The following is a 14,239-nucleotide window of genomic DNA, read 5'->3' as shown; positions in this document are numbered from 1 at the left end:
ATGTTTAACCTAAATATAGCATGGGGAAAGTCACATCAATACAGCAACACTTGTGGAGAAAGGAGAGAGTCTGGTGGGCAGGCAGACATTCAAATGTCACCCTTCAGATGTGTTTTTCTAGCGATGCTTCCTTAAACCGTTTGATTGTATGGAGCAGAGCTCCAGGGTTGGGGATTTACCATGAGTAAAGCACAACCCAATCCACTCCTGTAACTCCTTCTCCAGTTCCTGCTGTCCCCAGACCTGTTGTCACTGTCACTCCACTGTCACTCCACCTGGACAGCAGCTGTTGCTCTGTGTGTGTCACCCCTGGGGTCCCACGGGGACTTGCTGGGGCAGGAGGTGGGATTCAAGTGAGAAAATAATAACCTTACTGCTAGGAGCTGTCCTTTGAGATCAGAGCAAATCCCCACTGAGTGGCCCAGACTGGGCCCTGTGCAAACACAGAACAAGAGACAGAGGCAGTCTGTCCCTCCAAAAGCTGACCAGGTGAGACAAAGGGTAGGAGAGTGAGCCCAGCAGCTCTGGCAGGGAGCTCCCAGCCTTCCAGCTCCTTTCCACCACCATGCTACTTCAGCTGCATGAAGCCAGCCAGAGGCACGTGGCTTTTCCACAAGCTGGTTTTGTGCAGGGGATGTGTAACTGGTGTTCTTACCCCTCCTCATCCCCCTCTGCTCAAAGATGACCTTATTTGTGCCCCACTGCCAGAGATCTCACCCACAGAAAATTTGGCTAAGCCAATCCTGTTGTAATTGGTGCTGTGTGGTACAAAATGAGATTTCTGGTCAAAACTGTCAGGGAATATCACCTAAGGGAGAGTTATGGGAAATCCAGAGAGGGGTGGAAAAGAATCCTAATCTGGCTAAGTGGAAATGATCCTTGTCCTATCAGTGGGGAGAATGAAATGATCAAAGTCTGGCTCCACCTCAAATCATATTCAGTACTGGAAGTTTCCGTTCTACACCACACAGAAATTTGCCCTTTGGGGGTGGATGTGGTGGGCAAAACAGCAGCAGGGAGAAGGAAAGAAACAGCCTCTGTCAGATGGGTGCTTAAATTAGAGACAGTGAATGATGAGTCTGTTCCAGCCAAGCAGAAAGGGATGGAAGGAAAAAGGGGCCCTTGGGAAGGCAAGAAGCTCCTGATTTGGGGATGGGTTAAGGGCTTGAGTGGGAAATACCTTGAGAGTACAATCACATCCCCAGGCAGTGGGGTTTATTTACATGTGGTGATTCAGTTTTTGTGCAGTTCCCTGCATTTCTAAGTCCAAATTCCTTTGGCACAAGAACATCTAAGACAATACTGTCCCCTGTAGCCAGTGGAGGAAGGCAAGAGACACTGTGCTGCCTTCCTACAGCGTGCCTCAGTTTCCCCACTGTGCACTGGGTGTGGGTGGGGAATGCACATCACAAAGCAGGTCCTGGTGAAGTTCCCACAGTGCACACAAGCCTCAGGCTACACAATCCAAACTGGGAGCAGGAAAGCTCTCTGCTGGTGCTGCTGGGGGAAGGAGATTAATCAGCAGGAGATGACAACAGAAGTCCAGCCGTTCATTAATTAGAAGAGGGCACCGAGATGATTCAGGGAGCATCTCCCACACAGCACTGGGGTTTTTTTTTCTGCAGACATTTTCCTGCTCCCTGGAGGCATTGGGAGTTTGTAGGTAAAGCTTCAAACTGCAGCCCTGTGGAGTAGAACTGTGTCACACAAGAAGTCATTCCCCCGGGGAGAAGCTCTGGGACTGCCAGGAAAATAAACATGTTTGGCACAGCACAAATCAGGCCATTATGGTGTCAATCAGAGGGCTAAGGATTCAGCCAAAAGGCAGCTTGGATGCAGAGCTCAGACCAAGCCCTTCACAATTTTTTCAAAACAGGCACCCCAGAAACCCAGACCACCCTCTATCACCCATCATCTGTGCTGCAGAACTTCCTCTCACAAAGGATTTATGAGTATCTGCACAGGAATTCAATAATTAATGTGCCAGAATGAAGCCCTGTGGCTGCAAACCCAGAGCAATTTCCAACAGAATTAAGGCATAAGGGGAATTGGCCATTGGCACAGCTGATCTATGGATTTGTGGCTGCTACGGAACTTAATGTTTTTCTTGGAATCTGAATACTTTTCTATGAGGTCTAGCCCAGCTCAGCCACATACTGACACCATGAGATAAAATTATCTGGCTTGTCCTGTGCAGGGCAGACTGGACAGTTCCTTTTGGCTGGTAAAGAATCCTTACACATAGATATATAATAAGCATAATAAGAACCCAGTTTCAGCATGGCCTTGAGGCACTAACTCTTTAACAAATAAAAAACATGCAGTATTAATCCTGGACTGGTTGGAAATGTATATTTCTGGAAATATTTGCATAAGTATTTTTCCTCACCATTTTGGCTCAGATGAGGTGCCTGGTTACCCAACATACATGGCAGGGGTTTCAGTTGTGGTTAGTTAGGTAAAAGGGCATCTTCCTCCTGCACATCACTAAGAACAATCTGGAGAAAATGAAATAAAGCCCCTTTGCTGGATTAAGCACAAATCAGCCAAACCAGCTGCCACTGGGGCTTTGGAGCTGGAGGTATTTCAGGTACCTTATCTATATTATGAGTCTGTAAAAGCTTTTCTAATTAGTCTTCTGGAAGATGAAATGCCTACAATGACAGTGGCAAGTGCCATTTCCAGCCTGCTCACAGGACTGAAATGGCTCGTTAAGTCAGCAGCAATCAGTTGTGGGGCCCTAAAGCTTTGAATACTTGATTCCCTGCCATACAGCAATTTTCACATGTGAGGAGAAGCAGGAACAGTCAGGCACCTCTTCCCTATTTTCCCTCTCTCTGCCAAATAAGCTTTTTTTTTCCTTTTTTTTTTTTTCTTTTCTTTTTTTCCCCCTAAGCTGTTCCCTTAGAAACAGCCCGTTCACCCTTTCACCCTGCTCCTTCTCTCCCTGCTGGACGCTGCCGTTCCCAGCATCTCCCGTGGCCTCTCTCCTGCTCCAAGTGAACAGGAATTTTCATGTTCAGCCCTTTGGTATCAGAGGGAGCTGATGCTGATGGCAGCTCCCCTGTGACAAGGGAGGTGGCTGTGCTGGAACCTCAGCTGCCAGCCGTGGCTGCTCCCTCGTGCTCACCCCAGGGAGCTGTCAGCCTCTAAATGCCTGCTTCAGCTCCTCAGCACATCCAAGGAGAGAAAATGTTAACCCCAGCCTACTTCCAGCTCCACACCGAACTCCCAGCTTCAGCAGAGCATTTCATTATGGAATGAAATCATCCTGTTTGCTGGAAAGGATCATGCTGTCAGCTCCAGCAGCTTCTCGCCAATTTATTTCACAGAGCTTAGAAAAATTGGAAAGGGCTGAAGCAGTGGAGAGGAACATGAACATCTCAAAAACAGATTTTCTGTATTGGAAAAGATTACATGATCCACAGAGACATGTGACCCAGGGAAAAGGTTCAGAGCACATCTGTGATTGAAATAAACTCGAAGAAGTTCAGTCTGCTCTGAGCTGTGCCAGTTCTGTCTCAACTTGGGTCTCCAAAGCACAGACTGGAATTTGGGAGATAACTGCTAGATGAGTTCACAGTGTTTGTCCTGTCAGACCAGGGCTCTTACTGGCAATGCCTGGCACCAGCCCTCTGCTGAGAAGGTCCAAGAAATCCTGCTGCACACCATTCAGGGATAACGTGCTCTGAGTGCAAGTTTCTTCCTGATTGTGACAAAAGGTGTTAGTTTAAATCATAATACAGAAAAAATTATCACCCTGAAACGTTCTTTTTTTTTTCTTTAAGTGAAGAGGTATTTACCAAAACTCAAGGTCTTCTCCACAAGAACGTCAAATGCCATTTTGATCTTGTTAAGTTTCTGCCAGGCCTCTGGAAAACAGTCATGGGAAGGCAACTACATCCATGCATTGGATCACTGGCCTTTTGGATGCTTTTCTGTGTGCTACAGCCTCAGGCAGAGTTTTGTCTTTTGTTTTTTTTTTTCTTCTTTACAAAGAGTGGAAATCCAGAAACCTTTTCAGTCTCACCTGCATTTTGATTTCTGCTTCTGAAATGCATTGAGACTCTGGTCTCCAGAGGAACTATCCACACCTTCCCTTCCTACCAGGAACAAAAATTCACAGTTCTGCAGGAACTGATTTTGGTGGGTTTTGGTTTGTTGCAGGGATCAGATGGTCAATTTCGGATCTCTTTGTAGTTCTTATCCACTGTGGAAAAACGTATGAGGTGGATTTCGGGAGGCTTTGGCTTCCTGTCATCCCATATATACTCTGGAGAAAGCAGCTTGGAGGGTTTGTGGGTCAGGAAGTGCCTGTTGAGGTGACTCTCCTCCTGCCAGGCTGCCATGACCCCGTTGGCTTTGTCTGCCAGGATGGTCATGTGGCAGGTCTTGGTGAACTCGTAGACGTTCTTGACCAAGCCTCCAAACACGGCTCCTCCGTAGTAGAAATCCCCTTCTCCCTTGGGGATGAAGGCTGCTGAGGAGCTCCTCCTCTCATAAGGGAACTGCTCTCGTGGGACATGGAAATAGCCAGGGTGGATGGCGGCCACCATGTCCCCCAGGGTCTCGGGGCCCCAGGGGTTGTGGAACACCATGTCCACGTCCAGGCAGAAGAGGTACTGCACCTCGCGATGGCTCACCGCGGCCACGTGCCGGTTGATGGTCTCCATCCTGCGCATGGAGATCTCCTGCCAGCTGGAGTATTTCGGGACAGGGACGGTGAGCAGCCTGCGGCCCGGCCTCAGCTGTGCCCGGGGGATGCTCTCAGGGCTGTCTGTGAAGATGTAATAGTTGACACGGTAGCCACGCATGAAGTGCTGCTCTGCCGACTCCAGGAAGCGCCGCACGAACCTCGTGTACCTGCGCAGACACAGCCCGTGGAGAGCCCAGCACGGACAAGGACGGCCTTTCTGAGCAGAGGGACTTTCTGCAAGGGTGTGGAGTGATAGAGCAAAGGGGAATGGCCTTCAGCTGAGGGAGGGCAGGGTTAGATCAGGGGAAGGAATTCTTCCCTATGAGGATGGGGCACAGGTTGCCCAGGGAAGCTGTGGAAGTGTCCAAGTACAGGTTGATACAACCTGGTGTAGTGGAAGTGCCCTGGGAACTGCCCATGGCGTGGAAGGAGATTAATTTTAAGGTCCCTTCCAACCCAGACCATCTGGGATTATGAAGGGGATTATGAAGGGCTTGTTAGTGAATGCAAGACAAGGAGTGAGGAGAGTTCAGTGACTATGACTGCAGGAATCCACACTCTATACATGCAACACGTGTAGTGGAGATGAGGAATAAGTGGATTATCCCCATTTTGACCAGCTCTAATTCCCAAGATGCCTTATTCTTAAAAAATACTGCCCACACCTCAGGTACCTCCAGTGTTGTTATCCCATGCACTTGTGTGATTACAGACACACCAGAGGGACACAAACCCCACTATAAACCAGGACAAATTTCAGGAAAAGGAAAGCCAAAGCCATCTTTCCACAGAGGAAGGGCATCACCCCAAGAACTGTGCCCACTGAGTGCTTCCCTTACTTTCCAACAGCAAAGGCTGTCACCCCTATGGTGAGGTTCAGGGGTCTGTAGGCACTGTCCAGGATCTCAGGATTGAAGGTCCCTTCCCAGACGATGGGGGCCAGCCATGGTGTGACTGTCAGCACATCCTGGCGCCTGAAGGGGGAAAAAATAGAAATGTTAATTAAATGTAACTGTTCCTGTTGGTTTTGTGGCTAGTAGATGGAAAAGAAGCATGAAAAAAGGCAGCTAGAAGAGTGTGTGAATCAGCATTAATTCGCCATGGAGGGTATTAGCTCAGATATTTTCTCCCTGCACTCTTACTTAAGGTTACAGAGCATGGACATTTCAATTCCTGGGCTGAAATTAAGCACTTTAATACATCAGTAAAAACCTGAGGATCTGCTGAAATCTCATTTAAGGACCTTTCTGCTGAGGAGAGTTTAATGACCACTGAACTCTCAGAATGGGAAGCTGTGCCTATTTGCTATCAGCCTAATGCAGATTGCTACATGCAGATTAAAGCACAATTAATAATAATATGAAAATTACTATAAAAATATACCCCATTGCTGTGTTATTAAAACACAGCTTGCAGCATGACAGCTTACTTTTCCAGTATTTATATATAGCTCCAACACAATCAGTTATAATTCAAAATGCTGTATGTGAGCCAGCATTAAAATATCTAACAAAGTTAGAAAAAATCCTTAATTTCTTGTGAGAGAAGTGGAAATACTGAATATAAATGCAGCAGAGTCTGATTCTGCCCTATTACAGCTCTGCAGTGCTGTTTCAATTTGCTTGCTTTGTTTTCACTGTTTCATTCTTACCTTTTTGATTTTAAAAGAAGATGTCATTTATGGTGGAATTCACCCCTGCCTGCTCACATTCGCTCCAGACCAGGAGCTGGAGCTCTCTGCTAATGAAATTTGTCACACACAGCACGTGGCCACACCTGGGGGCTGCCAGGCTCCCACCTGACACAGTTCCAAGGCAAAACAGCACCAGAACCAATCTGGGGGAGCTGTGGGGAGCAGCCTGGTGCTTCAGGCAGCAAATCCAATCAGATTCTCTAGCCCAGATCTAGTATTTTCAGTCTGAGAGGATACAAGAATAGCAGTTTGACTCCTTCCTACAGCAATGCATGTGATTGAAAGATAACACAGGAAGAAGAATTTGTGTTGGGAAAAATGTACTAACGGATCTGTTCTGTTTCTGGGTTGATTAGCCTTTTTTTTTGTTGGAAAGGGAAGGAAACATGCATGTTCACTTCTCTAATCTTTCTAAATTTCATCTTAAAGGGCTGCCCTGGGTTTCCCAATGAGTCATGGTCATCCTCTCCATGCCAGTGAACTCCCTCCAGAAGACACAGAGCAGGAAGAGCTTCAAGATTCCCCCCTTGTTTAGCCCAGTGTGCACCAGCTGATTTAGCACAGAAATTTATTCCAATATGGAAGAAATATTCAGGCTGAGCACATCCTGAATATGTGAGGGAAATAATATTTAAATATATGTGTGTGTGTTTGTTAACATGCAAAAGAATGTGGTTGTGGAAGGTGAACTGCTCCAGATAAAGCCACAGGAGCAGGGCCAAAGGAGGCTGTAACAACCTGGGCTGCACAGAGAGTTTGTCCAAGCCACTTCTTCCTGCTGCTGTCCCAAATCTTCCCTTAAAGCCCCTGCCCTGGCTGTGTTTGAGGTTTGTCTGTGTTTGGTGAAACCACTGCTGAAGGTCACACCTGCTTTATGTTGCCCTGAAATGGGTTCAAAGCTCCCACAGCTGGTTCCAGAGCGCAGCTCCAGAAGGTATTTCCCACTTACAGATATTACACATCTCCCATCTCAAAAAGAGCCCCTGGCCACAACAGTGTGTGTGTGCTAATGTGATAATTGGGAATTAACAGTAAGTGTGTTAATAAGTGTACAGTAACCATACCCAACCTCAGAGCAGCACAGGCAGCTGCTGACACACCCCTGTGCTTGGGTTCTCAGGGAACAACGTCCTGCTCAATGTGCCCCAGGACTCTGGAACTGCGAGTGCTGCAAAGTGCCCAAACCAAACTCAGCAAACAAAGTTCAAAGAAACTTACTTTGGCGCCAGCACTCTTGGCTGCTGATAAAATAATCTGTAAAAGGGAAGAAATATCCATTGAATAATACATGAATATGCCTGGAAGAGAGGAGCAGCAGTTTAAAGGTCAGGAGATAAAAAGCCAGTACTTACTGGGGGAAAAGCTGGATTAGCTTCTCTTCTGTATACTGGAGTTTCATGGAGCTGCATGATGGGGTGGGAAAAGAAATGGATTGTGAGGCTTTTCTTAAAATATTAACCAAGTTTGGCTTCAGGACCTGCTGCTGTCCTGAGAGCTGTCCAAACCCAGCTCCAGCTGCTGTGGACACTGCCCTGCTTGGCCCAGGGTTAGGTATCACCTGCACACACCTCCAGGGCTGCCTGGCAAGGGACAGCTTTGGGACACAACATAACAGGGACAGAGAGATTCTGGCAGCAATCCCAGTCTGTGGGGATATCAGTGTGCAGAGGCCAAAATCCACGTGGGACTGTCAGGTCCCATATGTACATGGTCATGTATGTGCTCCATGCCCTGCAAAGCTGTTCCTGCTCACCTGGAGGGCTGAACTGCCTGAAATAATCACATTTCCAACAGCATTCAGAGAAATAAGCACATCACAAGACACAATGGTTTGGAATGGGCTGGAGAAATCAGAAATACCTCCATGAAACATCATTTTTTTCTATTTGTATAGAAATACCTATTTGGTTAGTAGGTCATGGGGAAAGCCATTGTCATGTCCTAGCTGTGGTGCAGTGTGGCAGTGAGGAGGTCACTGGGGCCACGTCCCTGGCCCTGCACAGTGTAAATTCTGCTCTGTGCAGCTCTGGGGGAGCTCTTGGCAGCCAGGCTAGCTCAGGTACATCAGTTTGCAGCATGCAAGGAAGCTCATTTGTTCAGGTCCAGAGCTCAAGCGCTGCCATGGCACAGAACATTCATGACCACAGATCCCAGAGGGAAGAACAGGAGCATGATGAGATCAGGGTTATTCCTGACTGTGGCAGAGCTCCTCATGTGCCTGTTCACATCACCTCTCTGGTTTAGGTGTCTCTGTCTGGTGAGTGGGTCCCTGTGCACGTGCAGGTGTGTGATTTCACCCTGATAAGGAAGCTGTGTGAACCTTTTAGTCCTGGGCTCTGTGACCCACAACAAACAAAGCCTCCCTCACCCATGCACACCCAGAGCTGTCACACAGGGCAGGCAGGCCCAAACAGCATTTTTAGCTTTTTGTTTGAAGAGAGTGACTAATTACAGCTTCATAAATAAAGAACAAGTGAGTTGTTAATCACTGTTTGTGTTGTCAGTGAAGAGCAGGACTGAAACAGTGATCTGTGTTACTCATTAGGCACAAAACAAAATACTTACAAGATTTCAGGGCAAGGAAGGTAGTAGGGCAGGTAGTGCACTTTTCCAGTCCCAGCTAGAGCCCTGTTAGAGCAAAGAAATATTTTAAGATAGGAAATGTTGAAGGAAACATTCCTAGGATTTTCCAAGATCACCTAAGGACCTGGCAAAGATTTTGAGAGGTAACTCTGGCTACCTCCATGTCTACTTTATTAATTACTGTAGGATCTGCTGTGTTTACATTTTAACACAATGTCCTGCTGCTGAGGCAAAATGCAGCTACCCACAAGGTGAAAGTACAGCAAGTTGCAATATCATAAATATGAGATAATTCATAATAATTCAATAATTAATACGTTAATACTTAATAGAAATGCCTTCCCTCAGATTCCCTTCCAACGATGTTTCAGTTTGCTCCAGAGAATCTCTAAGCCATACTCAGTAGTCTGAATATTCAGTTACAAAATCCACAGTGTTTGAAAGATGTCTGACAGCTACAGAGCTGTCCCTGGTGACACTGGAGTGAGTTTGGAGTGTTTGAAGACACAAATAATCACCTCTGTTAAATGAGCTAAAATGTAACTGGAATATTCTCTACTTAAGCATTTGTTTGTGAGTCACTACAGTGTCAGCAGCCTGATTTGGACTCAGTTGCTCTTTTTTCCTCTTTCCCCTAGGACTTTCTCCCTCTACCATTATCTTTTACACAGATTGCTGTTCTTTCTTCCAGCTCAAACAGGGGCTTCCCACAAAATGCACAGCCTTTGTTGTTTAGTTCTGTGAGTTTTGCCACAGGATCTACACAGGATGTTTTAGGTATGACCAAGCTGGCCAGCAAATTCTTACCAGATAACTGCAGCAGCAGCACCCAGGCAGACAAGAGATCCCACCAGCACCTTCCTGGAAATCATTTCTTCTAGAGGAGAAGGAAGGGTGACTTCTGAATTCCAGCAGTTTCACTCTGCAAAGAAGAAATACAAAGGAGAGAGGGCTGTAAGTACCTCACTGTGAGAGAAACAAATCATTTCCTCAGAGGAGGAGGAAGCTCCTGGGTAGTTTCTCTTTCACTTTTTCTGAAGTGATGAACACAGAAGGTGCCAGGCTGTAAGAGCCAGGGCACTGATGTAAAATGTCTGAGCAAGGTCTCTATTTCAGGGAGCTTTAACCTGGCTCTAGTGCATGTGTAGCCATTCTGATTTGATTCCACTTTCTGTAGATTCCATTTTTTCATCTCAAGCACACACCCTTTGCAATTTAATGAAATCACCCAGCCCAGTCCTATCAGAGAGCTAACACAGTTATCACCTGGGCTGATAAACTCCACCTTTCACAGTCCTGTAACCACCAGAGACACTCCCTGCAAAGGTGCATGTAGGAAAGGTAAACTGAGGTGCGAGACCAGCAAAGAAACATTTCACAATCCTAATGTATGCTGGGTAAAGATTAAGCCAAAGAAATTATTTCCTCTACAACAGCCATGAAAAATCAACTTTCCTGAGTCCAGCAGTCTTACCTTGAATGCTCAGATCAATCCCTTCTTCTGTTCACAGGGAGCCTGCCCTAAATCAGGACAGGTGCTCACAGGGAAGCAAAAGTGCCCACAGTGTGAACTTTGGTCCCTGTGACAAACACAAAATGCATTTGCATGGGGCCTCCAAAGGTGTTACAAGCACATTAATTGTTATTTCTTTCGTTATTTCCTTCAGTGAGGACAGAAGCAGGGAGCTGTGGGTCAGGCTCACGTGTTTTTATTTCACTGCTGCTATCTCACGACCCAGCCCTCCTCATCTGGACAGACAGGAGTGATTTTCCTGATTTAATTTCTTTGATTGGAAAAAGACAAGTGGCAAAAAGTTCCTTAATTTGCTTTACTGTGTTACAAAGAAATCCTCTCTGGTGCTTCTCCCTCACTTTCCTCTGAGACAATCTAATTAGCTTTCACCAGGAAGCATCACAAAATACTACTTAAAATAATGACTAATTACATATATACACATATATATGTATCTCTGTGTGTGCACCCATATAAATATATATGTCTTAAGGCCTTCCACTACTTAAAGCTTTCATGGATTCATGCTGAGCAGCTCTGGATTCTTGCCTAAAAATGCTGCAGATCCACAAACACAGAAAGATGTATAAACAGCCTTCCCCCTCCAGCAGTTATTCTGTTTTGACCAGTTTTATCTCATTCCTGTGCTAGTTGTGTCATGAGAGCTGCTATGCTGACGCCAGGATTTGTCAGTGCCACGTTTCTTACCTTGTGCCTGATGCTTCCAGCACATGCAAAGCAGACAAATGAGCAGAGGAGGGTTCAAACAGTTGTTTTTCAGCCTTTCTGTGTGCAGTAGGAAAGCCCTTCTCATCAGCAGGCTTCCAGATTTCCAACCAGGATCTCACTTGCTGTAGTTCAGGTCTGGGCAGTCTCCCTTTCCATACCTGAAGGCTCTGATGTTTCCTTCCCTCTTCTCTTCTGTGACGTCCTTCAATCTTTCCTTGTAATTTTCTGCCTTTAAGATCTGGGATTGTTTCTGTCAGCTCTGACTGGACTCTGTCTAATCAGCCCATTCTCATGAAACTGGTGTCAAAGCAGCCCAAGTTCTCCTGCTGAGCCCTCAGAAGAATGAAACAAAGCTGGATTTACCCCCAAAACTGAAAAGCTGTCACAGTTCATGCATTCCCACAGGACATTTGCCTGCTTTGCAAGGACACAGCACTGGGATGACATTCAGCCTGTGGCCAAATCCACGTGTTTTCTATGGAAACATTCCCAGCCAGGTCTGAGGCTTATAAAACCTTGTACTTCACTTCATGAAAACAATTTTCAGGCTATTTGTTTTTCTAAAACATCCAGCCCTGACTGAACCCTGCTTTCCCTGGGGCTTGCAGCCCCTCCCAGCTGGATGCCACTTTCCAGTTGCATAAATATCCTCTCAACATTTCCAGCCAAAGCATAAAGGAACACACAAACAGTTCCACTTTGCAGACCCTCCTGGGGATTCCCATTTTCTGCACCTGACCCACGCTCTTATTTCCACAGCATACAGAGATAGCACAGAATTTGAGTGATGGGGAAGGATAGAGGATCCAGAACAGAGAGAAGAAAGGGGACTAATAATTATCCTCAATTTGGACAGTAAAATTAACACAGAATAATAAAAAAAAAAAAAAAAAGTTGTGGGTGTTTGGTATTTTAGTGCAGTTTCAGCTGTTGTAATGGGCATAGAGTACTTCCATGTGTCTTTTACAGAGTAAACAGCTAATCCCTCAGGAAAACAAATACACATATTTTGAAATATCACATCATTAGGATGACAGCTAATGCATTCACCCTTATTTTCTGTGGTACAAACCTGCCAGAACACTGGAGCCCACTGAGATTGAAACATCTTTTGCATCTAAAACCATCTGAGATTTACCTCAACTAACTTACAGTTACTATGAATACAAACAAAAATTAAATGTATGTGGTTGCAGCTGATGAAGGACTCTCCAACCAAATAGAAATCGCAGCTAAAGCATTTTTAATAATTACTCAGGTTCCTTGAATTTGTTCAGAGAGTTTTTTAGAAAGGATATGGCTGAAAATAGCTGTTACTCCCAAATGAACTTGCTTGACCTCCCAGAACAAAGCACTACTTTATCTTCAAGCCCTGCTTGGAAAGCATTCTGGACAGCTGATAAATACCTCACTTGTAGACCATTCCATGGAAAATATTCTTTGCAGAGCAACTATTTCAGATTTCCAAACGTGTATTTCAGATTTCTACAACTGAAGTGGCAAACTGTGAGTTCGAGGTCATTCAGAACATGAAGAAAGAGAAGAAGAAGAGCTCCATCTGTGCCTGGGAAGTTTCCTTGCTGGACTCCAGTGTGGAACAGGCTGCCTTTGGCTCCTGTGACACCAATGTGCTCAGTCACACCTGAGGCTGGAGCTTAGCACAAATCCACTGCTCGGGCTGCTGGCTCAGATTATCGCTGCACCACGGAGTTACCTGGGCTGTGGCAGGGATCCAGCTGGGAGGCACTGCACAACAATGTGCACAACAATGTGCACAACCTGCACAACACAACCTGCACAGCACAACCTGCATCTCCCTCACAGCACAACCTGCACATCACAACCTGCACAGCAATACCTGCACAGCACAACCTGCACAACACAACCTGCACTGCACAACCTGCATCTCCCTCACAGCACAACGTGCACATCACAATCTGCACATCACAACCTGCACAGCACAACCCTCACAGCAATACCTGCACAACACAACCTGCATCTCCCTCACAGCACAACCCTCACAGCACAACCTGCGCAGCACAACCTGCACAGCACAACCTGCACTGCACAACAATGTGCACAACAATGTGCACAACCTGCACAGCACAATCTGCACAGTAAAACCTGCACAGCACAACCTGCACAGCACAACCTGCACAGCACAACCTGCACAGCACAACCCTCACAGCACAACCTGCACATCACAACCTGCACAACACAACCCTCACAACACAACCTGCACAGCACAATCTGCACAGCACAACCTGCATCTCCCTCACAGCACATTCACCAGCTTCACTGATAAGGCAAAAAAGAGTTTCTTCCAAAGCACCAGATTGAGAGAATTGAGGATTCAACTGGACTCAGTTTATAACATCTTTGAGCTCAGTAGAAATTATCAGTTCACACCAACCACGATCAGGAGGGCATCTGCAAGGTTTGACTGATCTCAGGGGCAGAGCTGCTTTATTTTCTGGATAGATTGTTCCCACTGATCTTCCCCAGCAGCCAAGCTGTACTTTCCCTCCTGAGCTGGACAAACAGCTGCTCCAGTTTACATTTGTATTTCTGTATAAACAACAATAAAGGACAAAATTGGGAATGACCAGATCCAATTTTGCACTGATGAACTGTACAACGAAGAAACCCTTGCAGGCACCTGTGGTTGCCAGAATTATTATTTTTGCCTGATTTTTTATTGCCAAAGAGAGACTTGGAGCCAATCCTTCTACCATCAAGATCAGTCAGTGTGTCCTATGGATGATCCACAAAATCAGTTAGCTCCACACTAAATCCATGCACATGTACATGTGTGTGTTTATGTCTGTGTTGACCTAATGCTGATAAAACCTAACATACAAGATAAATGAACAGCACTGCCTAAAACTGAAAATTATTTCCAGTTTTCTTGTAATGGAGAGGATAAATGTATCCAAGATGTGCTCACCTTTCCAAGGGTATCATCCAAGTTTATATTAAACAAAGGTTTTACAATACCTGCAGTATCTTTGTGTTGAGATGAATC

General features: G+C 45.9%; 1 protein-coding gene across 6 annotated transcripts; it reads right to left on the bottom strand.

Annotated features, from left to right (window-relative positions):
* Positions 1–2,861: 2,861 nt before the first annotated feature.
* Positions 2,862–13,247, bottom strand: GBGT1 (globoside alpha-1,3-N-acetylgalactosaminyltransferase 1 (FORS blood group)). Of its 6 annotated transcripts, none has more exons than XM_033518488.1 (9): positions 12,622–13,247; positions 11,194–11,547; positions 10,447–10,552; positions 9,780–9,894; positions 8,955–9,017; positions 7,742–7,792; positions 7,608–7,643; positions 5,536–5,670; positions 2,862–4,863 (listed from the first exon to the last, which is right to left on the bottom strand). In XM_033518488.1, exons 4-9 carry the CDS (start codon positions 9,842–9,844, stop codon positions 4,179–4,181), a joined length of 1,035 nt encoding a protein of 344 aa, XP_033374379.1. In that variant the 5' UTR covers positions 9,845–9,894; positions 10,447–10,552; positions 11,194–11,547; positions 12,622–13,247; the 3' UTR covers positions 2,862–4,178. The 6 variants fall into 6 exon arrangements, with proteins under 6 accessions (XP_033374379.1, XP_015500212.1, XP_018863977.1 ...); XM_015644726.2 differs by having other exon boundaries at positions 11,194–11,540; XM_019008432.2 differs by having other exon boundaries at positions 11,194–13,247.
* Positions 13,248–14,239: the final 992 nt, after the last annotated feature.

This window comes from Parus major, chromosome 17 (genome assembly GCF_001522545.3).
Source record: "Parus major isolate Abel chromosome 17, Parus_major1.1, whole genome shotgun sequence".
NCBI lineage: Eukaryota > Metazoa > Chordata > Aves > Passeriformes > Paridae > Parus > Parus major.
Note: the sequence above shows the minus strand (reverse complement) of the source record. Positions and strands in the feature narration are given on the sequence as shown.